The 27,914-nt window shown below is 45.9% G+C and overlaps 1 protein-coding gene across 5 annotated transcripts; it reads right to left on the bottom strand.

The window, feature by feature from the left end:
* Nucleotides 1–1,154: 1,154 nt before the first annotated feature.
* Nucleotides 1,155–27,914, bottom strand: gnb1l (G protein subunit beta 1 like). 5 transcript variants are annotated; one of them, XM_090237822.1, is made up of 9 exons: nt 22,365–23,179; nt 22,007–22,133; nt 20,933–21,111; nt 15,759–15,956; nt 15,418–15,543; nt 13,473–13,635; nt 11,756–11,848; nt 7,910–8,125; nt 1,155–2,224 (listed from the first exon to the last, which is right to left on the bottom strand). In XM_090237822.1, exons 4-9 carry the CDS (start codon nt 15,866–15,868, stop codon nt 1,943–1,945), a joined length of 990 nt encoding a protein of 329 aa, XP_090093948.1. In that variant the 5' UTR covers nt 15,869–15,956; nt 20,933–21,111; nt 22,007–22,133; nt 22,365–23,179; the 3' UTR covers nt 1,155–1,942. The 5 variants fall into 5 exon arrangements, with proteins under 5 accessions (XP_090093948.1, XP_036835899.2, XP_036835898.2 ...); XM_036980004.2 differs by lacking the exons at nt 22,007–22,133; nt 22,365–23,179 and adding an exon at nt 27,833–27,911 and having other exon boundaries at nt 15,759–15,920; XM_036980003.2 differs by lacking the exons at nt 22,007–22,133; nt 22,365–23,179 and adding an exon at nt 27,833–27,902.

Below are 27,914 nucleotides of genomic sequence, written 5' to 3'. Positions count from 1 at the left end.
GTTTACCTAAAAGTTATGCAGAGAGAGCAGAGCAAGTGTTTCACATTTTCCCAAAGCGAGTGAAGGAACTACAGTTTGTTCCATTTGCCAACGCTGATGGACATTTTATGCTGAATATAAAAAACACCACTAGAGAGAGAGAGAGAAACAACCGTGATGCATTCATATTAGTGTGCAGACGACAAACAAAGATGACTTTGTCTCATGTCATCACCCAGTAATCCAACCCACCATTCAATACATCAAGGTATATTACAACCTGTGCTGTAATAGCAGAGCAGAGGCCTAGGCTAAGCTAAATACTCGACTGAACTGAAAGAAAATATTCAAAATCACAATGGCCCGCTGACCCTTGACCTCCAAGGCCATGGTAGACACGCTAGGTGATAACTGACTGAGGCAGGGTTCTATTGTGCGTCCGGCCCTGTTGTGGGGTCCTCTCGTCTCTCCATTTATTGACTTCCTAAATGATCCATTATGAGGCGATTTACGACGTCCCCCCCCCCCCCCCCCCAGCTTGTGGGTCGCTCCTCCATTCAGCACACATCTGCAGCAATGAAGCAGCATTTGATTTATCAGAGAACGGACGGAAGCCGGCCCACGCCACTTCTGTTGTTTGTTCAAAGTCTACAGGAGAAGTAGGAAGCTATTAGAGATTGAAGAAGTCGCGGCAGAGGTCACAGACAAAGGTACGGCGAGAAGTCTGAGCGGAGGGAAGACAAGGACGGAGCACGCGCCAGGGGAGTTAGTTCATGTAATGAACGGCTTGCTCTTTCCTCTTACTTGGGATGGAGGAATATCTCACTGCTGCGAGGAGTCTTTGATTTCTCTGGCCTTTTCCTGTAGTCTGACGAGAATGTCCGGTCTAGGTCATCCCAGGAGACTGGGGCTTTATGAAGCAAAATGTCTATGTGAACGTCTGTTTGAAGTTTATAGCAGTGTAGGCAGCGCAGCCCTGTAACACATGAGATCCCATGCTGCTCATTGACTCACTGGGATATTATTAGAGACACCATTTACACACAGTAGACAAACATTACTTCTGTTTTCTCTGGTAGTTTGACAACAAGTATGCCGGACGGCTTCTCAACTACCCTGACCAAGGAAGACTCATTTAGATTCTAGGTTCCAGTTATACAACTGTTGATGCTTGGTGGATGTACAGAAAAACATATTTATTACCAGGAAATAAAAAAGTTAAAAAGCATAGCAGATACTATTTACATTTGGTGGACTTGGGGTGTAATTCACAAACCTTAAACGCATCCAATCACAGTTTGAATTTGACACATTTTTCCCACAATGCACAGGGGCAACATATAGTACTCACAATGACAAACAGAAATACATTTAAGACCAAACTGAAAATACAAGTAACCTCTTAAGTCCAAATCCGTACAGACAGCCTCTCTAGTTGAGGGAAGATTGTTCAGTGGCCCTCCTTAACAAACAGCTTTGTCTCTTCTGTCCAAGTTCTGTGGTTAACCCTGTTTGACTGATGCAGTGTAGGTCAGAGCAGAGGGCAATGTTAAACTAGATCAACAACACAGGATTACACAGTCACTCAGGCGCGACTTATACCTCAAATTCAAGTCCGCTCAGGCAAATCTCCTACCAGATAAGCAAACACAATAAAACAGTTGGTTTTGACCAAAAATAATGTGTTCAAATTAAGTCTCAGTGAATTGTTAGCAGAACTAACCAGCCGTCTTGACAGCTTTTGTTTGGAAGCACAAAGACATCTCATTCTGACCTGATCCATCTTGGCTATGTCGGAAATGTCTTCACAGTCTGAGACAGAAGTTCCTACCCAGTAGTTCACATAGTCCAGCTCTAGTCAGTACATTCAGATATAGTCCTGGGATAGTAAAAGGAGCGTAAAAGAGTTGGTATAATCACTGGCGAGAAGACTCCCTATAACATACCAACAGGGCCCAGTAGCTCACCCAGTGTCCGAGCTGCCCTGGTTGTATATGGACCAGAGGCTGATGCGCTGGTCTTTGGAGCCCGCGGCCAGCATCCTGTTCCTGGGGTCCTGGTGGTCTGAGAAGGCCAGGCTTAGCACCATGTCTGTGTGGTGCTGGAGGACAGCCAGGGGCCGGAGCTTCTTCCAGCCAAACACACGGACACGATGGTCCCAGCCGGCCGACGCCACGATTTTCCGGTCCCCCCGGATGCACAGCTGGGAGATCCCAGGATTCACAAGGGCTACGGGTTCCTGGAGCTGAGGATTGAACAGCAAAGGCCACAGAGAGAGCAAGGAAGGAAGAGGGACCATAAGAATCCATACATTGAGGCTCACTGAGAACAGTCTTTCACAAACACAAGCATGCATGCACACGCACACGCACAGTTTTCAACAAAAGAAAAGTACAGCAATGCACTCCAATGTGGGTATAACATTGTAGGCTGTTAATGGGTCAGGGCTTTTCAGTTGCTAAGTAACATACGCTAGACGTTCACGCAAAACAGAAACCCATGGAGATTTAAAAATAGCCTTCTCGGCACAGTAATTGAGGAAATCATTTTGTTGCATTCTTCTCACACGTGATCTAAAATGAGACTCAGCAGAATTGCGCAACCAACCGAGAGAGGAAAAATAATTATCAAACACCAATTAGTTCACCAAGCTACTTAATCATTCCCGTCTGGGGAAGTGTGCCCAATAACACACACAGAGGGAGAAAGAGTGGGAGAAAGAGAGGGAGAAAGAGAGGGAGAAAGAGAGGGAGAAAGAGAGGGAGAAAGAGAGGGAGAAAGAGGGGGAGAAAGAGGGGGAGCGAGAGATTATCAGCTGATCTGATGATTGAGGTCCAAGTGGAGGCCTGGATTGTTGTTGAACCTGGCCAAGAAACTCCAGGGACTCAATCATCGGGCATAAAACATTACGACATGAGTAGTGGAGAGCAAACCCCTCACAATTCAACTATTTGGTTTGGAGTTAGAGGCTGGGAGGTTTTCAATAGCAAGAGCAAATGGGGCTGAGATACCTTTTGTCACTTCTATACGAGAGAGAGAGAGAGAGAGAAAGAAAGAGAGAGAGAGAAAGAGAGACACAGAGAGAGAGACAGAGAGACAGAGAGAGAGAGAGAGAGAGAGAGAGAGAGACAGAGACAGAGACAGAGACAGAGACAGAGACAGAGACAGAGAGACAGAGAGACAGACAGAGAGACAGAGAGACAGACAGAGAGAGAGAGAGAGAGAGAGAGAGAGAGAGAGAGAGAGAGAGAGAGAGAGAGAGAGAGAGAGAGAGAGAGAGAGAGAGAGAGAGAGAGAGAGAGAGTGAGTAAGTAAATAAAGAGATAGACCATCTCGTTGAAATCCTTGTTTGTAGAACTGTGTTTCTTTAAGCACCTCTGATGAATTACATGTGCATTGAAAGGACTGGTCGACAGGAGAAGAGACCGAGAAACACACAGTTGGAACGTCTGCCCGCTTCAGATCACCATCCGCTTCCATTCTCTGATCAACAATGTCCCGGAGACTGAATTTATCTCAGTAAAGGGGGAAACATTGTGACATATTCTAACGGATGGTGCCTAGATCCCCATCAATGGGCCATACGCACCGCTGACATTCCCGAGGGGGGAACGCACGTGCTCTACCCAGTTCTTCGCAAAGACTACGCAGCGTAACGCTGGTGTGTTTGCATGGGACATCCACATCTAGCCATGGAAGCAGGAATGAATCTGGACAGCGTAAAATTTGACTTCATAAGCTGTGTCCTTGCAGACTAATTGTCTTGTGCAGGAGGTGACAGGCCAAGAATTTGTCTGCGTGCTCCTGTTCCGGATGGGAAAATCAGAGGAGTACAGCGCTGCATGTGGAAGACGTAAGCCAGGTCCTCCCAGTCCCGACCCTAGTGGATAGAGTGGAATGCAACGGGAGAAAGACTACAGAGGAATGTCATTGATCATAAAACAACCAACGAACCAATACAAAAACCTAGAATAACTTGTAGGATTTATACGGGTTCTTCTTACTAGACTTAGAACAAGCTAATAGTAAGGAACGTATTGTCAGCCGAACTAGACCAGCCCGTGTAAGAGGCCTACTATTCAACAAAGTGGGGCTGGGTGGGTGGCTGGGGGGTGAAAGAGAGATCATTTGGAATCCCATTATTACCTCAAGAAGTTGGTATGCCCAAACCCCTCTCCATCTGGTTGTCATTACAGACCTTGATAATGATAGGTTCAACTGTCTATTTTTGTTTGTTTTGCTTCCCATAGATTGTGTCAGGAAAATGTATTTCGACTGAAGGGGTCAGTTGTAAGCCGCAAATGGCCGTAGAAAAAAACAGTAAGTAATCGTCCATCCATTGTTAGGTTGTAAGCCTAATTATTCTCTCTACACTTTCTCCAATCTGAGACATGATGCTGAGAAAATGGCTGCAGGGCTGTCCTCTAGCAGAACCTTCTGTAGTCTAGATGGTTCCGTCTCACACCTCCCTCCCTCCCTCCTACATCAGGCACTTCCTCCAGTGAGTGTAGTCATCCACTAGCAGTGTCATTAACCCCCCCCCCCACCATCAAATTCTCTATATCATGAAAATAAGTCTTTGGGACTCATTCATTTTTCTGTTTGAGCATTCTTTCCTGGCTTGGTTACATACACACACACACAAGGCCTGCTGTCTAAATGCCAGTAATCTCAGCAGTCAGTCACGACTAGGCTACCTCCTGCTCTGCTCAGTTCCATAGCTGGGGCCTTCCCAAAATGCCGTTCCTTTCCCCAGATTACAGGGTCTGGTCCAATGAAAATTCATACGTTCAGATCCTGCTCTTGGCGAAGCGGACAGATAAGGCGGAAGTTCAAAAGGAGCGTCTGCTCTGCTCCTCGGCACAGATAGCTTCGGAGGACCATTTCTTGGCACGGAGCGCAAAGTTTCACGCTGATCTATTGAAACGTCCCATCATCACAGTCTCACTCGAGCACATCGTGTCCATTCCATTCCGGAATTCTAGCAGGTATTTCTGACACCCCACCCAGGTCTGAATAACACTGTGGGTGTCAGTGTCAGGGGCCCCGTCTCAAGAGAGAGGAAAGGAGATGGACGTGACGGACAGGCAAGAGCTACACCTGTACCTGCCCTTCAAAACATTTTTTTTTAAAACACTAAAAGAGAATATTTCTTGACACCGGGGCGGCTGGGCCACGCCTCAGAGGAACTGTGAAAGAAGGGATCCAAGTCATCCATCCCTCAGTCCATCACCTCCAGCCTAGATTAGACATCAGTCTGTAATGACCTGACCTATGCTCCCTGTCGGGCTGATAGATGTAGGCCTCACTAGAATTCCTGGTACACAGGAGCAGACCTGGGTTCAAATACTATTTGAAATACTTTGAGTGTTTGCTTAAGCCTGCCTGAAGTGCCAGTCGGGTGTGATATGCACTTTTGGCACTTCTCTATTGGTGTCAGTAAAATTTTCCACAAACAAGCTCACCCTATCACACCTAAAGTATGCGAAATTATTTCAAATAGTATTAGAACCCAGGTCAGCACAGGAGTGTCTATGCAGGTATGTGTTGGTGACCCGGGGATGCTTGGCATTCGGGAGCTGGGCCAGGGTCGGGAGGTTGAGATGGCGCTGGGGTTAGAGATGGCTGTGATTGTGGGATGTGGAGCTCCACCTGTGAGAGCTGTCATCATGTCTCTGGCCTCTCAGATTCAGCCATGCCTGATTTACACGGCTAATCTCCCTCGGTCTCTCTCTATGCCCACTTCTCTCTACCTCAGTCTCTCTCTCCTCCACCTGTCTATCTATATCTGACTGGAGGAAACCATCTCACAGTGTCTGTCAGCAGTGAGCAGCAACCTAAATCCATATCCATGCACTCTCCCCTGGTCAATACACACACACACACACACACACACACACACACACACACACACACACACACACACACACACGGTATCCTCACATACAAGTAACTAACAAAAACAGTTTAGACACCAAGGCTCATCTGAACAGAAGATAATGGCCTCTAGGATCCATGTGTAATAAATTAAGTTCCATTCCAGCGTGTTTCTGTCCTTATCTGATGTTGATAAGCCCATGTCACAGCCTTCACCTCCACTGAGGAGAGCAGAACTACCATCAGGACAGGACCCCACTGTGTTCGCTCAAACTCAGTTCCCCCCCCCCCCCCCACCTCAGAGTTCACTCCATCCCTCCCCCAGCTCGGGCCTGTGGTGTGGGGCTGCTTCCACTGCGCTGGGCGGTGTGGGGCTGCTTCCACTGCGCTGGGCGGTGTGGGGCTGATTCCACTGCGCTGGGCGGTGTGGGGCTGCTTCCACTGCGCTGGGCGGTGTGGGGCTGCTTCCACTGCGCTGGGCGGTGTGGGGCTGATTCCACTGCGCTGGGCGGTGGTGGGGCTGCTTCCACTGCGCTGGGCGGTGGTGGGGCTAATTCCACTGCGCTGGGCGGTGGTGGGGCTGATTCCACTGCGCTGGGCGGTGGTGGGGCTAATTCCACTGCGCTGGGCGGTGGTGGGGCTGATTCCACTGCGCTGGGCGGTGGTGGGGCTGATTCCACTGCGCTGGGCGGTGGTGGGGCTGCTTCCACTGCGCTGGGCGGTGGTGGGGCTGCTTCCACTGCGCTGGGCGGTGGTGGGGCTGCTTCCACTGCGCTGGGCGGTGGTGGGGCTGCTTCCACTGTGCTGGGCGGTGTGGGGCTGATTCCACTGCGCTGGGCGGTCCTAGGGTACTTCCAGCTCCTCAGACTTGATTGTAGCCTCCCACTGTGAACTACTGTTCCTTTACTGCAGATGTGTTTTTTGTTTGGTTAACGGCCTCCGAGGTTTTTATATTTGTATTACCTCTCGCGGGTCGTTCAACAGGCAAGGCAGAGCAGGGCCGAGAAGGGCAGCCACCCGGAAGGCAGATACCCCAGCCCTCCGCCTCACTATACTGCCGTCCGCACAAAAATACTTTTGTGGGAAGAAGTGGAGATGGCTGTCTGGGCGTCACACTGCGCTGCACTTCAGGATCATTTAAAAGCCCCAGTTGGATCCTTTCCCCCACTCACTTTTTAAAATCTTCTCCAGAATGACATATTAAATCAATATTTTGTGTTTGTTCAAAATAAACCGAATAGCCAGGGCTCCTATTTTCAGTATATTGAATCAAACCCTTTCCAGTGTTATTGCAGGCGTTTTCAGCAAAAAAACTGAGGGTTTACAAATATTTCTAATTCAAGCGTTCATTTGTAAAAAGGCCTGGAAAGAATAACACCCCTCCACAGTACAGAACTGTAGTATATCAAGTCTCAGGTTCCCCTCTACACTGATTCATGGGGTAGACGTGAAATATTGGGCCGTTCCTTTTGACTCATGAAATCAACAGAAAATATGGCGTCAAATGAGGCGTTGCGGCTCAGATGCGCTCGGTTGTTACGCAAGATAATATATGGCAGAAGAGTGATGGGATGTTTGTTTTTTCAGAGTCACTAAAGCAGCTAGACTAGAGCATCAGGATGGTTCTGGTCTGTGAAGGACTGAGCACGCACGTGTGTGTGTGTGTGTGTGTATGGCGGACGGTCTGCGCCTCTAGTGACACCCCAGCCCTGGGCCTGCCAACGCTGTGTAACCAGCGGTCTGATTTATGTCCCAGAGCCCTGCAGAGACTCTTCCTCTGGACTGTATGTTTTACCAGAGAGAGACGAGAGCCAGGAAGAGTCTGGAAAGAACAGAACTACATGGGTTCAAATACTATTTAAAATCCTTTCAAATACTATTAGTGATTGATTGAGCTGCGACGGAAACAATAGAAAATAATCAAAAGGGCAAACCCCGCCCACATGGCACTCCAGTCTGGCTAGAGCAAATGTCAAAGCCTTTGAAAGATTTTGAATAGTATTTGAACCCAGGTCTAGGAGAGAGTCTGCGGAGAGGGCTCACACTCACTGACCTGGAGTCTGTGCTGTCCGTCAAGCTTCCAGGAGGCGAGACTCTTCTCGGAGGAGCCAGAGATGCCCCTCTGCCCGGCGGGGTCAAAGTCCAGACACATGACAGGCTCAGGGTGGGCGGCCGCACGGCTCAGCACAGACCTCTGGGATACGTCCCACAGCGTCAGGGAGCCGTCCTCATAACCGGCCAGGAGGAGAGGGCCAGGGCTTGAGTCTGGCTAAGGGGGATGAAAGAGCGAGATAACGAGGGTGAGAGAGGGAAAAGAGAGCAATGGAGAAATAGCATAGGAGATAAGAGGGGGGGGGGGGGGGGGCACTGTCCTAACACACACACAGGTTATACAGACGTATTCTACATATCCTATTCTACTGCACATCCAGACAACAGCCTTTTACTATGTGTTTACTGGCTGACTGAAGGATCAGACAGGAAAGAGGAGTTATGAGGAGGAATACAGTGGGCTCCTAAATCAGTTGAGTGGATGAAAACAAGCAGAGGGCTTCATAGATGACCTCACAGCTGGAGAAAGGGAGGAAGGGAGAAAAGGAAAGGCGGGAGAAAGGGAGGGCGCTTCCCTCTCCCCGCCCCTGACCACGGGCCCACCATTCATCTTTCTCAGAAAGTAAACGCACAGCCCCCTCAGTCTGAAAGCCCCACCCCCTTACAACCACCTCCACCTCACCTATCATTATGTCTTCTGGGGAAAAGTCAAGCAAAAAAACAAAAATAGAATGCTTGCAGGTATCGCAACCCAACCATAACCATCAAGTATTTAGAAAGCAACTATGCTTCTCTGTATTGGTAGCACTCGTCTTGGAGCCTTCGCTACAAACTTGACCCATCTAGAGGCTGGGCATACCATCTGGCCTCAAGCGATAGTGTGCCCTGCAAAGGCAAGGCTGATGGACGACAGAAATTCTTTCCATATGTGTAAGGAGCCAAGAGAACCGAAGACACTTTCTCCCCTCCTCCGCAAGTCCTCCTCTCACTTAATAGTATAATAGTATATTTCTCTTCTCAAGCCTTAAACAAATTATAGACAGACCCGTGTATTCCTTACAAACACGTCACTAACGAACGATATTAATGAGATAAAAAAAAACAAATAAAAACAAAGTGAAAATCAGCGTTCGCCTGCCTGCCGGCTGGGTTTCTCTGGGTTGCTAAGCGTTACCGCCTGCTGCCCCTCGGCCCTTGCACTTCACTCTAAGTGTAGGAGCTCCTCGATTGACGATGTCACAGGGCGGAGGTCAGGGAACCCCGGGTAGACACCTAATTCATTACATCCTCCGTAGCCCCTCTATGAGAGGGCTCTCTGCTGGAGTAGGGCTCACGCTTCAGGGAAAGATTCATCATCATAAAGCACCGTTGGCCAGATGGATGAACGGTGCACCCGGAGTCAGAGAAGTGGGGCCGCTGTACTGTACTCCAGGAAACTGTTGTTCACCATCCAACACCATCTCCTAGGTGCAACCCAAATGGCTCGCTATTCCCTATAAAGTGCACTACTTTTGATCACACACACGAAGCAAAGCTTAGGAGCACAGAGTGAGGTGAGGTCTGTACAGAATGGCACCATATATATATATATGTGTGTGAAGCTTTGCTTCACTGAGTAGAGGGTCAGACTTGAGCAGAAGAGGTCTTGCGATTTTTCATGTGTTCTTCTAATAACCAAAGCAGGGTCACACATGCTCTACCAATCTGCTGTATGTAATGTAGCACACCATACTCAACCTGTTCATCATCATCAGTCACACAGTCACAGGACTCAGACTACAGTATGTCCCAAACCAGTGGTGGGAAAGGGAGAGAGAGAAAGAGAGAGACAGAGGGAGAGGCCCGGTGATGTGACTGATCAGGGGAAAGGAGCGGTGGGCACCCCACCACAGCAGCACATACGGAACCAATCCCATCCCCGTCCATCCATCCGCTCTACTCCACTTCACTTCACTTCGACGATGGCTGTGGGGCGATGAGCTGAGAGTGATGGATATCTGTATAGGAACATTTCCTTCTAGCCGGCAGCCTCTGTTCATGTTAAAAGCCTTGCACATCATACATCACGTCCACATCTCCCCTCCGCACAACACATGGAGGCACTTTCTCCCTCCGCTCGCCGGCCTTAGCCAATCAGAATGCGCCGTTAGCTCGTTTACCTTCCAGACCCAGACCCCATTACGCATGCTAACTTTAGGGAGGCCTGGGGAGGAGAGAGGAGGGGGAAAAAATACAGAGCAAAAACCCAAGAGGGGAGGGCAAATGAAAGAGCTCCGTAATATGGATTTAATCCTCTCCAAACGTCCAGCGTCGAGCGTTTAAAAGGCGCCAATAAATCTGTTCTCAGGTCTCCGTCAGCATGATGGAGGATCCTTGCTCTCACTCTGTGGCGGGATGGAGGGAGGAGAGAGAAAGGAGAGCCAACTCATTGTCTCCCCTCCAGAGGGTCAGAGGTTGAGGAAACAGCGGGCTGCACCAGCAGGGATCACGTGAATAACGAGGTGAGCGTCTTGTGATTGACAGAATGTGTGGCCAATATATTCAGGCTGCCTGTGTGTGGCTGGACCTACTATACCCCTCAACGCTTGGTTAACACATTCACACGCAGAAACGTGTAACACACAAAGACGTACAGACACACACACATTCACTCACACGCATATAGTACACACTCTCGTACGCACAAACACACATTGTTTTCAACTCTCCCCTGGCAGTTAAGGTTCTGTATTGATCTCCACCCAGCAGCATTGCAGTGAGTTTTCAAGTAGCTCTGTGATAGTAACAGATGATTCTGGCCCGGTGTTGAAAGGATCAAACTGGAATGGTTTAATGTAACCTGGGCCTGGTGTCTTACAGATCTGCCTGCCTGCAAAAGTATCCCTCCCATTGACATTCCATAATTAATAATACTATTTTCTGGCACTTAACACTGAAACTGCATTGGCTTCCAAAATCTAATGAAAGGAAATAGTAAAGAACACAACAAGGAAAGAAAACAAAAAAGTATTAAGCAATAAAGGACAATTACCATTGATGTCTGGTGATACATACAGCCACCCAAACTGCCCTGGGTCAACACACAGTACACACACGTTATCGCCTGCTCTGCTTCCTGCTGCCACTAAACTCCCAACGAACGCAGACCCAAACCGCCCCTGTTGTGTCATCAAACCAACCGGCCGCAATTCATTAAACGTCTTGCATAAGCAGAAAATCAGAAATACTGCAAAGCAAGAAATGTTAATTAACCGTGAAAATAATTACAGGTCTCTTTCATGGGGGGGGGGGAATAAAACTCGACAGTATTTACAAAACAGAGGGCGGTGAAGAATCTTTAGATGCAATGTGCAGCTGGCTGGTGGTTAGAGGGCTGGTTGAGTGGCTGATATATGGCTGTTGAACCCCAGCCCTTGCACACACTGTAATTACAGTGTTGGGACTCGACTCGCTCGTCGTCAATCGAGAAAGGCACTGGAAAAAATGGCCCGGGACAAGTTCTAGCTATAAATCACAGAGCCAAGAGTAGTCTCATATTTGTTGACGTATCTTTTATGTATGCGTCTTGTCAAAGGCTCTCAGCCAATCCGTTTACAACCAGTAAAAATAGAAACATTAAGAAGGAAGAGAGAGGAAGGGAAAATACATTTTTTTCCCTCTCCCTTTTATGGTTGTAAAGTGAACTGACTGAACTCTATAGTGCAGTGTGATGCTGCACTGTAGCTGCAGGTGGCTAGACTGTGTCCCAAAAGGTCAAAACTAGTGCGCTATATGGGAGATAGGGTGCCATTTGGGACGCAGGCCGAGACTTCTGGGAGAACAAGACAATGTATTGGATACTCCTTGCCTGCCATAGCTTGATGCACATGACCATCCCCAGCTTGGCTTGTGGTATCAGGGAGCAAACTGGGCTCTTGCTGGGCAGCTCAATGATCTTCACCTGTAGGAAGAGGGACAGTCAAACACTTTGGCAGAATAAGACACAGAGTTCTACATGGTTATTACATTCAAACTAAGTCATTAACTTTCCCACCCAGGCAAGAGATGATCAAACAAGCAGATATGTCGTGGTGTAATAATGTTACATGATGTACTGCTCTATATTTGGTTTTATGTGTGATGTAAGTGCCTTAATGTGTTTGGACCCCAGGAAGAGAAGCTAATGGGGATCCATAATAAATATAAAACATGAACAACGGAGACAAGGCAAACTTTAGGCCGGGTGCCAGTCACTTAATTGATTTATTTTTCATTAATCAAGTTCAAACTCGAATCCCTCATTTCAGCGCAGCAACAGGAAACATAACAGCTTTACACTTTATGGCCGTCTTCTTCTTATTAGACTCAAACAGGGGGGAGCGGAGCTACAGTCTATAATACATCCCAATAAGACCTGACTTCCTGACCTAGACACGCTGGCACTGACTGATAAAATACAGTCTAATGAAAGCCCATGAGAGAGAGAGAGCCTATAGCTACTCCGTCTCTGTACCTAGATACAATCTAATGAGAGGGAGGCAGCCCCTATGGCTAGACTACTCAGTCTCTCTGACTGACACAGAAACAGAGAGATACATCCTCATTAAGGCTCAGATTAAACATCCTGTTCAACAGACCAATCCAATTCACACCACGTTACGCGGACCAATCGGATTCCACATCCCGTTTAAGGGAGTGATCTGTATTTTAATCGGGGTGCCTCATGTTTACCCCGAACTTGCCAGCCAGACAAAGAGGGCTTTAAGTAGCTGCTTCACTCGCTGTGCCTCAGGTGCACACACTGATATCCATAAATAAAACACCCACTCTTTTAATTAATGCTTTTGCAATGGAAGCAATCCGATGGCAACGAGGTAGCGAGGGGGAAACATTAAACCTGCCTGCCTCCCAAATTGATGGTGCAACTCCTTCCCTCCCTCCGCCTCTGGCTCAGATCTACACCAGCGTGCCATGCTTTGTAGCTGAGTGTGTGTGTGTGGAGGCATGGGTCTGTGGAGGCATGGGTCTAGACCTATGATTAAGATCCCCTGGGAAAGGCATGGATGACTGTGGGAAAGGCATGGATGACTGTGGGGCAGCCAGGGGTGAGACAGGAGAGTGGGACAGAGTGATAAGACAGAGGGTTTGTGTGTGTGTGTGTGTGTGTGTGTGTGTGTGTGTGTGTGTGTGTGTGTGTGTGTGTATACGCATGAGTGCCGTCACAATGTCATTATTGAGGGTGCTGGTCTTGCAGGCGCCCCGTGGCCTCGCCCTGCCGGTCTCTATAGGCTGAAGTTAGCGGCGGCACATCTGTCTCATTCATGTGAGGCTTCATCAGAACAGGGTGAATAACACGAATCTGAATAACGGTGCCTGGAAAGCTGCCTGTCACAGACACTAAGAATAACTCACATGAAAGTGGGGGGGAAGGTGAAATGTGCAATCATTCGTCTGTCATTGGCTGATACACACGAAACCTACGCCTGCTCACAAGTTTCTGTAAGAGAGGCTTAAGCACTTCCACAAACACAAATCTCCCCCCCCCCCCTCTCATCATCCCTCAGCCCCTCCCCTCCCTCTCTCACCTCCTCCATGGTTTCTCCAGCGTGGGCCAGTAGCCATCTCCCAGGGCCAGTCTCTAGCAGGGAACAGCGACAGAACCCCACACTGCCGGTCCACAGGGCGTCCGTGACATCACCGCGCCCCTCTGCCAGGTCCCACAAGCACACACGCATGTCGCGCCCCTGACTGACCGACAGTACATGGATCATAATCACACACTAACATATTACAGAAAAGACTGCAGTTAACATGGCACCCGCAGTGAGGCTACAAATGTATGGGCAAGGGTTCCCCAACTTGCACTTCATTTGCAGTCTACAAATTATTTGTAATTATGCTCCCCCCCCCCCGACAATCTGCTCAAGAAAAAAATATTATAAAATCGGCCCATGGCTGAATCTAGTTGATAAGAAAACCAATGGTCCAACCTCATGTCTCTATCATAATCCGTTCAAAAGGTTATTGGAGTTTTTACCCTCGTAGGTTGGCCAGGATTCAGGTGACTAAACCAATGGTCCAACCTCATGTCTCTATCATAATCCGTTCAAAAGGTTATTGGAGTTTTTACCCTCGTAGGTTGGCCAGGATTCAGGTGACTAAATCAATGGTCCAACCTCATGTCTCTATCATAATCCGTTCAAAAGGTTATTGGAGTTTTTACCCTCGTAGGTTGGCCAGGATTCAGGTGACTAAACCAATGGTCCAACCTCATGTCTCTATCATAATCCGTTCAAAAGGTTATTGGAGTTTTTACCCTCGTAGGTTGGCCAGGATTCAGGTGACTAAACCAATGGTCCAACCTCATGTCTCTATCATAATCCGTTCAAAAGGTTATTGGAGTTTTTACCCTCGTAGGTTGGCCAGGATTCAGGTGACTAAACCAATGGTCCAACCTCATGTCTCTATCATAATCCGTTCAAAAGGTTATTGGAGTTTTTACCCTCGTAGGTTGGCCAGGATTCAGGTGACTAAACCAATGGTCCAACCTCATGTCTCTATCATAATCCGTTCAAAAGGTTATTGGAGTTTTTACCCTCGTAGGTTGGCCAGGATTCAGGTGACTAAATCAATGGAGACCACAGGGAAAAAAGCAATAGGAAATCTGGACAATTGCACCTTGTAAACCAGGCTGGAATCTGTGCAAGGATTAAGGCTACCTGACAGGTTCACTCGTCATCTTTTCGAATCCGCAGGACATAAAACAAGAGGTAAGATGAATATCAATTTTGACAAGGGACATGTAGTATTTTCATATATTATTATTTTTTTGTTTTTTTTGTTTAATTTTACCCCTTTTTCTCCCCAATTTCGTGGTATCCAATTGTCAGTAGCTACTATCTTGTCTTATCGCTACAACTCCCGTACAGGCTCGGGAGAGACGAAGGTTGAAAGTCATGCGTCCTCCGATACACAACCCAACCAAGCCGCACTGCTTCTTAACACAGTGCGCATCCAACCCGGAAGCCAGCCGCACCAATGTGTCGGAGGAAACACCGTGCACCTGGCAACCTTGGTTAGCGTGCACTGCGCCCGGCCCGCCACAGGAGTTACTGGTGCGCGATGAGACAAGGACATCCCTACCGGCCAAGCCCTCCCTAACCCGGACGACGCTAGGCCAATTGTGCGTCGCCCCACGGACCTCCCGGTCGGGGCCGGTTACGACAGAGCCTGGGCGCGAACCCAGAGTCTCTGATGGTATACGCTTTTCATGTTAATTTGAAATTCCAGTTCTGTCATGAAGATTTCTCAACAAAAAAAAAACAAGCCATTTTTGCTGCAATGTCAACAGAGCAAGCACTGAGTGTATACCAAGCGTTTCTATTTTCAAATCCTTTTACCATTTAATTCAGCATGTGTCATGCTAACATTGAACCTGGCTAATTTCATACAGCTAAACAATGCGCATGGTAAGAAAAAACTGAAGAGCAGTTGAGGCCTGGTATTGTCAGTAAGGTAGTTTGTCATTACCTGATGAGAGTGTCTCTGGAGTGGAGCATGTTGAGCCAGGTGACAGAGGCTCCAGAATGACCTTCTAGAACCCTCTCAGCTCTTCTGGTGGTCAGGTTCCACACATGGACTGACCCCTGGCCTGAGCTACACAACACAACATTCAAGTCCTCATCATTCTTACGTCATAAAGATTCATCTGCATGTAACTAAAGCATGTTGTTACGTACGAGACGTTTTCAAAAACAACAAATCATATACCCAACCATTCAACAAGGACATGTTTAAAAAAAGACAAATGCTGCGTGTCTGGCTACTAATGCAGCTCAGCTGTTCTATGGAGACGGGGCGTGATCCCGTACCCAGAAAAGAGCAGGGGAGGGTCCCCTTCACAGCAGCCGAAGTGCAAGGCATTAAGGGGGGATCCAGCCCCCCTCAGGGTGTACAGGGGAGCAGGGGCAGGACGAGCCATCACTGGGTCACTCTCGAAGCTCTGGAGGTCACCACCACAGTCATCTCATCCACTGGAACGCAAGCAAGATCCCGCAGTCACAACTGAACTGTGTTAAAAAGGAGAGAGGTCAACCAAACAATGGAGACTGTTTGAAGTGAGTTGGGTAAATCCTGTTCTGATTACAATGGAATTGAGGGGGTTGATAATAAGTGAAAGGAATGAGGGTGTAATTTTAACTTCATTTAGGTGAATTATTCCAATCAGTGCAGATCCAAATCCAGATCCGATAGTGAGATGGAGTTTGGCTAACACGCAAGCCTGGGCTGATGTCAACGGTGTCAGCTATGATTGAGAAAGACCTTGCCATTAACAAAAGGGAATTAATGAATACTACTCTCCAGACAGAGCTGATTAGATTGACTCTTGTAGAAGGAATTTGTGCAAGTTAGAGGGATAATAATAACGTGCCTAAAACAAGCCTTAGTATCCATCTTCATTTGTTGCTATAAAAACAAAATGTTTTGGACAGTGTCAAAAGGACTATATTTCATACATCCTCAAATCCTCAGCCATCTTCCATTATGGTAATCATTTGAGAATGTCTAATAGACACTATCTATTCACTACATAAATAAGGCCTGTGGGCATTAGGCGAAGAAGTGGATGAGATATTTCTTCCTCGTCCTTCTAGGCCTGCATGATAAGAGCTGATCTTACTCAATACGTCCTAAATCCCACCACTTGACAGCTTAATTACTGCAAACACAGAGTTAGGATTTTCCCTCGAGTTTCGATCCACATACGCTTCTCAAAAGGCAGCAGCAGGATTTTGAATTTAAACCTTTTTGAATTTGTCATGCACAAACTGAATCATTGAACTCAAATTGAACTTGTAGTTCAGGACTAGAAACTGGATTGAATTAACATTGCATTTAGTTTTCAAATTCAAATTTCAACATGAATATATTCAGTTTTAATATGGTAGATATTGCATTCATTGTCTGTGTATCAAGTTTACAAACTAAACTCAAAAAGAAAAGTCCCCTCACTCTCAACTGCATTTATCTTCAGCAAACTTAACATGTGTAAATATTTGTATGAACATAACAAGATTCAACAACTGAGACAAAGTGAACAAGTCCCACAGACATGTGACTAACAGAAATTGAATAATATGTCCCTGAACAAAAGGAGGGGGGGTCAAAATCAAAAGTAACAGTCAGTATCTGGTGTGGCCACCAGCTGCATTAAGTACGGCAGTGCATCTCCTCCTCATGGACTGCACCAGATTTGCCAGTTCTTGCTGTGAGAGGTTACCCCACTTTTCCACCATAGCACCGGCAAGTTCTCGGACATTTCTGGGGGGAATGGCCCTAGCCCTCACCCTCCGATCCAACAGGTCCCAGACGTGTTCAACGGAATTGAGATCCGGGCTCTTCGCTGGCCATGGCACAACACTGACAATCCGGTCTTGCAGGAAATCACGCACAGAACGAGCAGTATGGCTGGTGGCATTGTCATGCTGGAGGGTCATGTCAGGATGAACCTGCAGGAAGGGTACCACATGAGGGAGCAGGATGTCTTCCCTGAAATGCACAGCATTGAGATTGCCTGCAATGACAACAAGCTCAGTCCGATGACGCTGTGACACACCGCCCCAGACCATGACGGACCCTCTACCTCCAAAATCGATCCCGCTCCAGACTATAGGCCTCGGTGTATCGCTCATTCCTTTGATGATAAACGCAAATTTGACCATCACCCCTGGTGAGACAAAACCGCGACTCGTCAGTGAAGAAACAGGAAACAGTGTTTAAACCCTTTACAGTGAAGATCTGTGAAGTTATTTGGATTTTGACTAATTATCTTTTAAGACAGGGTCCTGAAAAAGGGACGTTTCTTTTTTTCCTGGTTAGAACCCCATCAGTCAAACTAACATGTCTTCAGGTCTCAGGCAAGGTTGCTCATCACATGCATGGATCACCAAACCACCTCTGTTGCACTCTCATTAAACATGGTACACAGATCCTCCTGGAAATTGTTGTTGTGCAGGAGGCCTGATTTCAAACCCAGTCAGTTATATTGGTGCTGTGATCTCTGCGTGTGAGGTCAAAGGGGGTATGAAACCTAACTGCGGTGGTTTGATGAACGAACCATGCAATTTTGATGAGGAGGCCTAACATTGCTGGAGACTTGAAGATTTGTGTCAGCTTCCTGAACTCCTCCCCATGGGCTTAAGCTAAGTGGGGTAACACAGTCTTGTAAAATGCAGGAGACCTGGTTCAAAACCAGTCAGTCACATATTAAACAAGGAGTGGAAAGGCCCTGTGATCATCATAGAGGGGAGAGTCTTAGCTTTCAGGAATGGGGTCATACTAGCTTATAGACAAAATGGTTAAAACGCTAGAGCCAAATCCATAGGAAGGAAATCAATTCAACATGTCACATTGGTGGTTTCTGATTCTATATCTTTCTTGGCTGGCAAAGTACCAGGATGTTGTGTCTGTTTTTGAATCTGAATTTAGAGAACTGAATTTAAAAACTGAATCTGAATGCAGAAGTTGAATATATGAAACGTTGACAAACTTAAATGATTGGTTGTAAACTTGATACACGGACAATGAATGCAATATATAGCATATATATTGAAACTGAATATTTAAATATTGAATATATAAATTGAAATGGAAATTTAAAGCTGAATGCAATTCATTCAATTCAGTTTCAAATCGTGAACGATAAATTCAAATGAATGAATTCAATGATTCAATTGCATTACCATCGAAAAACAAATTCAAGTTCCTTATCTTAATACAAAGTAAAAAATGATGGAATTCAAATCCAATCTCTGTTGGCACTGAAATCGCTCCGTAAGAAACGTGAGAATAGGCCGATTTTGTTTCAAGACTTTTGTATTACTCCTTTTTCGGCAATCTTAGTTTATAATCACACCCACCCCTACTCCTATAGGCTAACCCTTGCCCTCCACATCAGCACACGCTGAAACTGGAGCCGCAGGTATTTTGGAGAAGCTCATTTCAGAAGGTTATTGGTTCAATTGTCCATGTTAATCTGTGAAGCTGAGAGAGACAGACCTCTGGACAGCCTCCCTAATTAAGAAGAGGGCACCTGCACCACCGTCTAACTCGAACCATCACAAAGACCACAGTCATCCCCAGTCCCACACCACTATCCCATTACCACTTCAGCCAGCCAGCCACCACTATCACACTATCACCCAGGGTCTGACCGCTCAAGCAGAGAGAAAGAGGATCCCCTAAAGCTTCTGGAATCGGTCACTGCATCATCATAAATGACTAGTCTAACCAGAAACCAGAGACATAGGCCTACATCGTAAGCATATTATAGGTTTACCACAAGCGACCTAATAATCTAAAGCACTGACTGTACAAAACATTAGGAACACCTGCTCTTTCCATTGCATAGACTGACCAGGTGAAAGCTATGAGCCCTTGACCAGGTGAAAGCTATGAGCCCTTGACCAGGTGAAAGCTATGTCACTTGTTAAATCCACTTCAAAATCAGTGTAGATGAAAGGGAGGAGACAGGTTAAAGAATGATTTTCTAGCCTTGAGGCAATTGAGACATGGATTGTGTACAGTGTATTCGAAAAGTTCAGACCCCTTCTCTTTCTCCATATTTTGTTACGTTACAGCCTTAATGTGAAATATATTAAATATTTTTCCCCCTAATCAATCTACACACAACACCCCATAATGACAAAGCGAAGACAGAAATACCTTTTTACATAAGTATTCGACCCTTCGCTATGAGATTCGAAATGGAGCACAGGTGCATTCCGTTTCCATTGATCATTCTTGAGATGTTTCTACAACTTGATTGGAATCCACCTGTGGTAAATTCAATTGATTGGACATTATTTGGAAAGGCACACACCTGTCTATATAAGTCTCACAGTTGACAGTGCATGTCAGAGCAATAACCAAGCCATGAGGTCGAAGAAATTGTCTGTAGAGCTCAGAGACAGGATTGTGTCAAGGCAATGATCTGTGGAAGGGTAGCATTGGAGGTCCCAAGAACACAGTGCCCCCCCCCCCCCAAAAAAGTTTGGAACCACCAAGACTCTTCCTAGAGCTGGCTGACCAGTCAAACTGAGCAATCGGGGGAGAAGGGCCTTGTTCAGGGAGAGGAGTTCCTCTGTGGAAATGGATGAACCTTCCAGAAGGACAACCATCTCTGCAGCGCTCCATCAATCAGACCTTTATGGTAGATTGGCCAGACAGTAGCCACTCCTCAGTAAAAGGCACATGACAGCCCACTTGGAGTTTGCCAAAAGGCACCTAAAGGACTCTCAGACCTTGAGAAACAAGATTCTCTGGATTGATGGAACCAAGATTGAACTCTTTGACCTGAATGCCAAGCCTTACGTTTGGAGGAAACCTTGCACCATCCCTACGGTGAAGCATGGTGGTGGCAGCATCATGCTGTGGGGATGTTTTTCAGTGGCAGGGACTGGGAGACTAGTCAATGGAAAGATGAACGGGGCAAAGTACAGAGAGATTCTTGATGAAATCTGCTCCAGAGCGCTCAGGACCTTAGACTGGGGCGAAGGTTCAACTTCCAACAGGACAAAGTAGGAGTGGTTTCAAGGACATTCAGAGACTTGTCCTGAGTGGCCCAGCCAGAGACCGAACCCGAAAATAGCTGTGCAGCAACGCACCCCATCCAACCTGACAGAGCTTGAGAGGATCTGCAGAGAAGAATGGGAGAAACTCCACAAATACAGGTATGCCAAGCTTGTAGTGTCATACCCAAGAAGACTAGAGGCTGTGATCGCTGCCAAAGACGCTTCAACAACATACTGAGTAAAGGGTCTGAATACATAAGTAAATGTGATAGTTATTTTTTTAAATATAAATGAGTGTAGATTGATGAGGGGAAAAAACTATTTAAATATATTTTAGAATAAGGCTGTAACGTAACAAAATGTGAAACAAGTCAAGGGGTTTGAATACTTTGTGTGCCATTCAGAGGATGAATGGGCAAGAGAAAATATTTAAGTGCCTTTGAACGCAGTATGGCAGTAGGTGCCAGGCTCACCGGTTTGAGTGTGTCAAGAACTGCAACGCTGCTGGGTTTTCACCACCACAGTTTCCCATGCGTATCAAGAATGGTCCGCCACCCAAAGGACATCCACCCAACTTGGCAACTGTGTGACGCATTGGAGTCAACATGGGCCAGCATCCTTTCGACACATGCCCCGACGAATTGAGGCTATTCTGAAGGCAAAAAGGGGTAGAACATTAGGAAGGTGTTCCTAATGTTTTGTACACCCAGTGTAGTAACCTACATTGGGGTATGAAGAAATTGAACAAAACGGCAACCGTAGAAGTTTGTGAAGATATACTAGTTAAGCCTGAGGTTGTGAAAGGATGGGTGGGAAGGCCAGGCTACATTCCATAGCTATTGTCGTGCTGTTTCTGTATGTGACAAGGAGGCTCACCCTGATAACAGGTGGATTAAGGTACCTTTCCCTTATTGTACTGCTGCAGGCCTACAGCTCTTGGAGCTGGGCTGAGGCTCAACTAGTTTGGAACCACACTGTGCTTTCGTTGTACAAACACTGACTGCCTGGGCCTCAGAACATTCCTCCCCTGACCAACCGCCTGCATGTCAATCAAACACACTGGCTGTGCAGGGGGGGGGGTTTGGATGATTGACAAGGAAACTACTGCAGTTGGGAAAATATCACAGAAGTAGGTTGTGCGTCCACCACCCAGCCTGCATCCCCCACAATAGAATGGTGAAGGTGGAAATAGAAACAACCCCATCTACCACACCACTGCTTCCTCAGTCCACTGTCCTCATCCTCTGTTTAGTGGCGTCAGCATTTCCAGAGCCGCTGCCTGTGATTGCCCCAACAATGGAGCTGTTATGGTGGCTGGTTGTTAGCAAGTCACCCAAAAACCCCAATACAAACATGTGGAAGGCAGTGAAACTACACAAATAAACAGTCCAGTGACAGGGTGTCACTCAAACCCATTCAGAGAGGCTCATCAATTGTTTCACGCTAACCTGAGGCGGCAACCAAGCAAACAAAGCTGTAATTGGTATTCTAGTCCAAATGTTGTATGTAAAATCAAGACAAATACTGTACTTAAGCGAAAAACTCACCAGAAGCGGGTGGGCGGAACAAACAGAGCGAGGCGGGTGGAAAGGACGGGACAGGCAGAGCAGTGCCTGTATGCTAGCAGGATAGTCCATATCTCCAATCACCTTCGCTGATAGCGATGTTGTGTTTCTATTAAGTGGATGCGTTGATGTTATTTAACATGTATGGTAAAGCCTTAACCCGTAGCTACCTCAACTGAAATGAGCTTGGGAAAAAAGTGAACAAAGACAACATTTCCCTGTGTGACTACAGTGCCAGACAAAACACAAAAACAGAGACACATTCTAATTGAGCAAGGCATCATTATAATTCAAAACAATGAGTTCTAAAATATATGACACACACGCCTCGCATGCTCACCTTTTGTGTGGAGGAATGGATCGTTGTAGCAGTAGGTCTATAGAAGGCAAATAGGAGACTAGGCTAGTAGGCCGCACGCTATTGTGGAGGATCATCACTGTTGGGCAAACCACAGGTCTTAACCCCCCCCAAGTTAATAAAACTAAATACCCGACATTTCAAAAATGATTGAACCAACAGATAACCATAAAACCAGTGGGTCAGTCAGGGAATTTGTCATATAGCCTACCCGCAAGAAATTATAGAAGGGTTAATTAAATTTGTGGGACAGGGAGGAAGGGAATAATAAATCACATTGACTGATTAATATACCTGAGCTCCTCCGGACCAGATCTGCCTGCCTGTCCCAGTGGGAAGAGCCAGGCAGCCAGGCCAGGGAGGGAAAGAGTAAGTCTCCTACTGGCCCTGTAACAGATAAGACAGCTCTGGTAATCTGACTCTAAGTCCGTGGATAAAGGCAGCGTGTCTCTTCTCGGCCCATCTGTCAACACCTGTGGGGTAATTAGGCCTAATTATGAGAGAGTCCGCTTCCCCTTCATGTTATTAAATAAGAGCCAGCTCCTCCAGCCAGGTATCGCTCAACACCGGCAAGGGGCTGGCGACCTTCAGATCAAACGCAGCCACTACCTGTGTCCCCTGCTCCGCAGAGCTTGCTGCTTATATGAAGGGGGGGCTTCAAAGTTGTGGAATAACGGCTGTCCAGACCACATTCCTTCAGTGGCTCTTTGGAGTCGGTAGCTGCCTCTCACATGATAGTTAGCCACCCACCTGAGCTGCCCCTGTCATATTATGCCATTCATAAATACGAGCAGGACATACAGATCACAGGGAGGCTGTTACGGAAAATATACTACCCAGTCTCCCACTACCCATTATGTAGAGAGAACAGGGCCAGGGTCTGATTATAATAATCACATTTCAGCCTTGATAAGCATGATGAAAATGACAAGCACCTTGCAGAGCATTCACACACACACACATTCTGAATAGCCTGCTTTTACAGGTTATTTTAATTAACAATATTTCTACTACAGGTTTGACCTACTTGGCTAAACACACTACGGTAGGTTCCATGGCAACTATGAAATGCCTCCTTTAGTGAGATCATACCTCAGCTATTAGTCATTGTTCTTTATTGGAACAGTCTTATCTTGCATTTCCCCCTTTTCTCGCTGTTCCTCTGTGGGCACTTCCACTTCACTGGGGCCTGGCTGCATTGACTCTAACCATTAGTCAGCCTATCTTCTGAGACCCTCCCCACATCTAGGGCTGTTACGGTGACTGTATTACCGCCTCACCGGTGGTCACGAGTCATGACTGTAGTCAAATTCCACATTACCTTTTGGTCACGGTTACTAGGCTTCTCCAAGCTCTGATGCTGCCGATGGTCGTTTGTAGGCTACCAAACTTGCTAACGGGTACTATTGTCCCTTTAAATCCCTCTGACATCAATAGAAATGTATATGAAAAATCTAATCAAACACTTCATGAGAGCCCATGAGCTCAAGTTGTTCAACATTTCTATAGGCTATGTAATTGCGGGAGAAAACAGAGTGATGGCCGCTAATAAAAAGAGGAGGATCCCATCAGCTTTCTATAGGCTAGGCCTACTATATGTTTCTCAACTTTCCTAATATTACGCACATTGCTTCTCTTTACAACAGGAGTATAGCCTAACTGGCTGGCATGAAAATGAACCATAGGAAAAGCAGAGGACGAGCCAGTAGCAGCAGAGACAAGGAAACAGCCCTTGCCTTAGCCTAATTGTCTACGAAAATTGAGGAGAGAGGAAACTAAACTTAATTAGGTCTATAATCAATAGCCTAACTGTTAAAATGTGCCTGGCTTTATAAATAGTCCATATTGATCTACAGAATTGAGACAGATTTAGCTTTTGTTGCCTGTTTGAGTGTTTAATAGCTTACTGATTCTGCGAGCACCAAGCCTCATGCAATGGCAAAATGTTGGATAAAGCAATTTCACAGATTCAGCTGTTTTTAAATCTTTGCTATGCTGTAAAGGCTTTACAATTGATTTGGTTATAATAGACTGGTATTGCTTATAATTTATTCAGTGTTCTTTACACTGTTCAAAAGAGGCTCTCGCTCCTATACACTCCTTTTTCTTGATCTCCTTATTGTTATAATTACTATTATTATGATCATCATTATAATAATAAGTAATGTCATTATCATTAGTAGGTTTAGTATAGCAGCCTTGTATAAACACCATCGAACTGTAGGCCTAAGAGCGCATCCTGTTTGGTCTTAATACCGTAACTTACTTAGGCCTATATTTCAATATATAGTGTAGTGCAGGGCTGCCCAACCCTCTTCCTGGAGATCAACTGTGCTGTAGGTTCTCAATCCAACCCTAATTTAGCATATCTGATTCAGCTAGTTAAGTTCTTGTTGAGCAGCTAATAAGTAGAACCAGGTATGTTAAATTAGGGTTGGACAGAAAACCCAGAGGACAGTAGATCTCCAGGAAGAGGGTTGGGCAGCCCTGGCCTAGTGTATCACAAGACATTCATGCTTTGAAATGCAATCAATCATTTTAGTTTTTAAATAAATATCAAAAAGGGAGCATTCAGCTTTGAATAATTAGCCTAAACAATAAATAAACGGCAATTCACGAACGCATGCAACTGTTTTTTTGCTGTAATAAGGGCTTTAGATATCTTTTTTTCTCTCATTAGAAATGACACTCCGGTACATGTATTTATTTAGTGTTGTTTACACTGTTCCAAACGGTCAGAAACATTTATATTGTAATCTGACATCAACTTCATGACACACAATACCTCTCGCAACTCTTGCTCCTATACCCTCCTTTATCTGGATCTCCAGTAGTTTCCACAACTAACTCAATGTATTCCACAGATCTGACTTCCCCTTTCCCTCCTGAGCAACCAGTAAACATTTGCCCGTTTCAAGTACATTTTTCACATCCTCCTCATCTATTTTACTGTCATGTGTTACTGTGTTCAGAGTTTGTTATAACCAATTTATTGATGTGATTATGATAGGCTATAGATCAGGCCCTATTGGTCAAGTAAAGAGAGCAAGGGTCGAGGGAATAGGGGATGTTTTTCCTAAACAAATTAGGGATTTCGGTAACAGAAATGTTCAGTCTGAAACAAGTAATAAAATATACGGATAAAATGATGTGGCAGCTTCAGCACACACAGCGCAATAAACACTTGCTGTGGTGCTTTTTTGCTGCAGTAGGGAGGAGAGCGAGACAATGTGCGCCAGTCACACAGACATTGGCTGTAAAAAACAATGTAAACAGTGTGACCATCGGGCTATTTCTTTAGTCAATTGTGTGTCATAATTATTGAATCAAACAGTGTGTTTAAAGCATCAGACAGGCTCAGTGCATATGTAGTTGATTTTATTCAAACACATAGGGTGTGACTGTCTTGCGCTTTATTACAAACGCCAAGCCACTCACCGACCATTGTACATTGTACCAAATGGTAGGTTGGACCTCACTTTATATGCGCAGAAAGATACATTTATATGTGTTCATCTACAAAGCCCCTTTGGGTGAACTCACTCTTTCCCTCTGTAGTCTGGTCTACTTCACCACCAGCAGTTACCATACCCGGTCTGCTAGGTGGTTGCTACTTAAAGTCCCCAGGACATTCACAGTATTAGACAAGACTACCTTCTCTTCTTGTGCACCAGACACATGGAATAATCTACAATCCATGCTCCATCTAGATATGTTAGTGCCACTGAATTCATTTAAAATATTGAGGGGACACTCTGTTACAGAGGAGTGTAAATGCTTTTTTTTAGGCTGGATCATGTTGTTGTATTGTATTGTTGTATGTTTTAATTCTGTAATGTATTGATTGTTGCTGCCTTTCCTTGAAAAAGAGACTCTGGGTCTCAATGGGCTTTTCCTGGTTAAATAAAATGTTAAATAAATAAAATAAATACATGGAAAATAAGTTTAAACATTTCGACCAATCAATTGGTTGAAAGAACAGGACGATTCTCGGTCGACCAATATTTGTTTTAGTCGGGGACAGCTGTACTATGTTTGGAATATTTATTTCTCGCATTATAAAATAGGTCAACTTTTGTACTATAGGGGATAGTAGATTGATATAGGCCAGTCCTTTTGCTGTTCGTTAGGCCTACTCATCTTGTTGGCTGACAAAAAGTAAACGTGGACGGTTCTTCCAACATCTTCAATTTGCGCCTCGGAAGTCTTATCTCGCGTTTCCCTTTTCCTCCAAGGGTATTTCCACTTCACTGGGGGCCAGGCTGCCTTGACTCTTTAACCATTAGTCAGCCTTTCTTCCGACCCTCCCCACATCCCTGCCAATACTATCAGATTCTCCCGAGGAGGAAACCAACGAGCTGAATGGAGACCCGGGTCCATTATAAAACTCCAGTTTATTCAACAGCATAGGAAGTGGAAGGGACACACGCCCTTTTATTGTGTGACTGATCGGCTGGTGGGGAGGGTATCTGGACTGGAATAACTTGACACCCCAGCACACCGGCAGCTAGCCTAGATAGAGGGTAAAGTCAGACACAAGTGCACCCACGCCCACTGTCATTCATGGCGCCAATGGGGGGGGAAGAGGAGGCATTGTTCCCGTCAATGGCGTGACTGCTGAACTGGGGCCATGGTAGATAAGGGGCTCTAATACCATACAAGCCTCAATCAAGCAGGCAGGCACTGATGGAGCACTTTGTCGCTGCATCGTCCTGACTTAAGGCAACAGGTACCTCCGTCTTATCTGTTTGCATTATCATCAATTCCCTCCTCTTGGGGTTTTACCTGCACACTTCAGGATAGCGGGACATGAGGATTGGCTGCTATTCATCACCAGCCTACACCACTGCTGTACTCCTCTGGCTAACCACCTGATGTGCCCTCTCCAAGACATAACAAATCAATAAAATTGACTAACTAGTTAGACAACTTTTTTGGCTCTCAATTTAATCACTGTTCTCATCTGCACTCTTGTATCACACATTCTCCTGACATGTTTAAAGTGTGTGCTTAACAACCCGTGTGACACTATTCTTCCTTGATAGTCTGTTACTAATGTTGGTGTTAGTCTCTTACTAACCTTGGTGTTGAACAGGAAGCATGGATCTAGCAGGGATTCATATCTAAGAGTTTGCTGTAAACAACGCAATCTAGCTTGATTTACCTATACAGATGCAGTTATACTACAATTGTATGTATTGTCAACGTTTAAGATATTATTATTTAACTACTCGCTAGAAGCTTCTATCCCAGCTAACGTTAGCCTAGCTAGCACAGGCTTTCCAATGCAGTGTGCTTATTAGCTATCTAAGTCCACAGGCTATCAACATTTGCAAAAAAAAACACAGCACTAGCTCTTTAACGTGAGTCCAAATACCAGTGATACTAACAATAGGAAAAACGATACATTATCAATGTGCATGTAATTTGAAAGGTGTCAAGGAAGGTACCTTAGTAAGGCGTAGGGAAGCGATGCAAAACAAGCCCCGGTTGAACTTGAAGGACCCTTCTTTTCAGTCGTCCTTACCAGTG

This window comes from Oncorhynchus mykiss, chromosome 6 (genome assembly GCF_057628025.1).
Source record: "Oncorhynchus mykiss isolate SJ-2025 chromosome 6, ASM5762802v1, whole genome shotgun sequence".
NCBI classification, from domain to species: domain Eukaryota; kingdom Metazoa; phylum Chordata; class Actinopteri; order Salmoniformes; family Salmonidae; genus Oncorhynchus; species Oncorhynchus mykiss.
The sequence above is the reverse complement of the archived record's forward strand: the minus strand, read 5'-3'. Positions and strand labels throughout refer to the sequence as shown.

Bases quoted from the DNA above. Each gene is read 5' to 3' on its own strand.
- gnb1l (XM_036980005.2), bottom strand. From the start codon at position 15,868: ATGGCTCGTCCTGCCCCTGCTCCCCTGTACACCCTGAGGGGGGCTGGA. The intron at 15,544-15,758 runs GTACGGGATCAC...TGTGTTGTGTAG, and splicing joins CCTCCCCTGCTCTTTTCTGG to CTCAGGCCAGGGGTCAGTCC. The intron at 13,636-15,417 runs GTAATGACAAAC...ACTGTCGGTCAG, and splicing joins TCCAGAGACACTCTCATCAG to TCAGGGGCGCGACATGCGTG.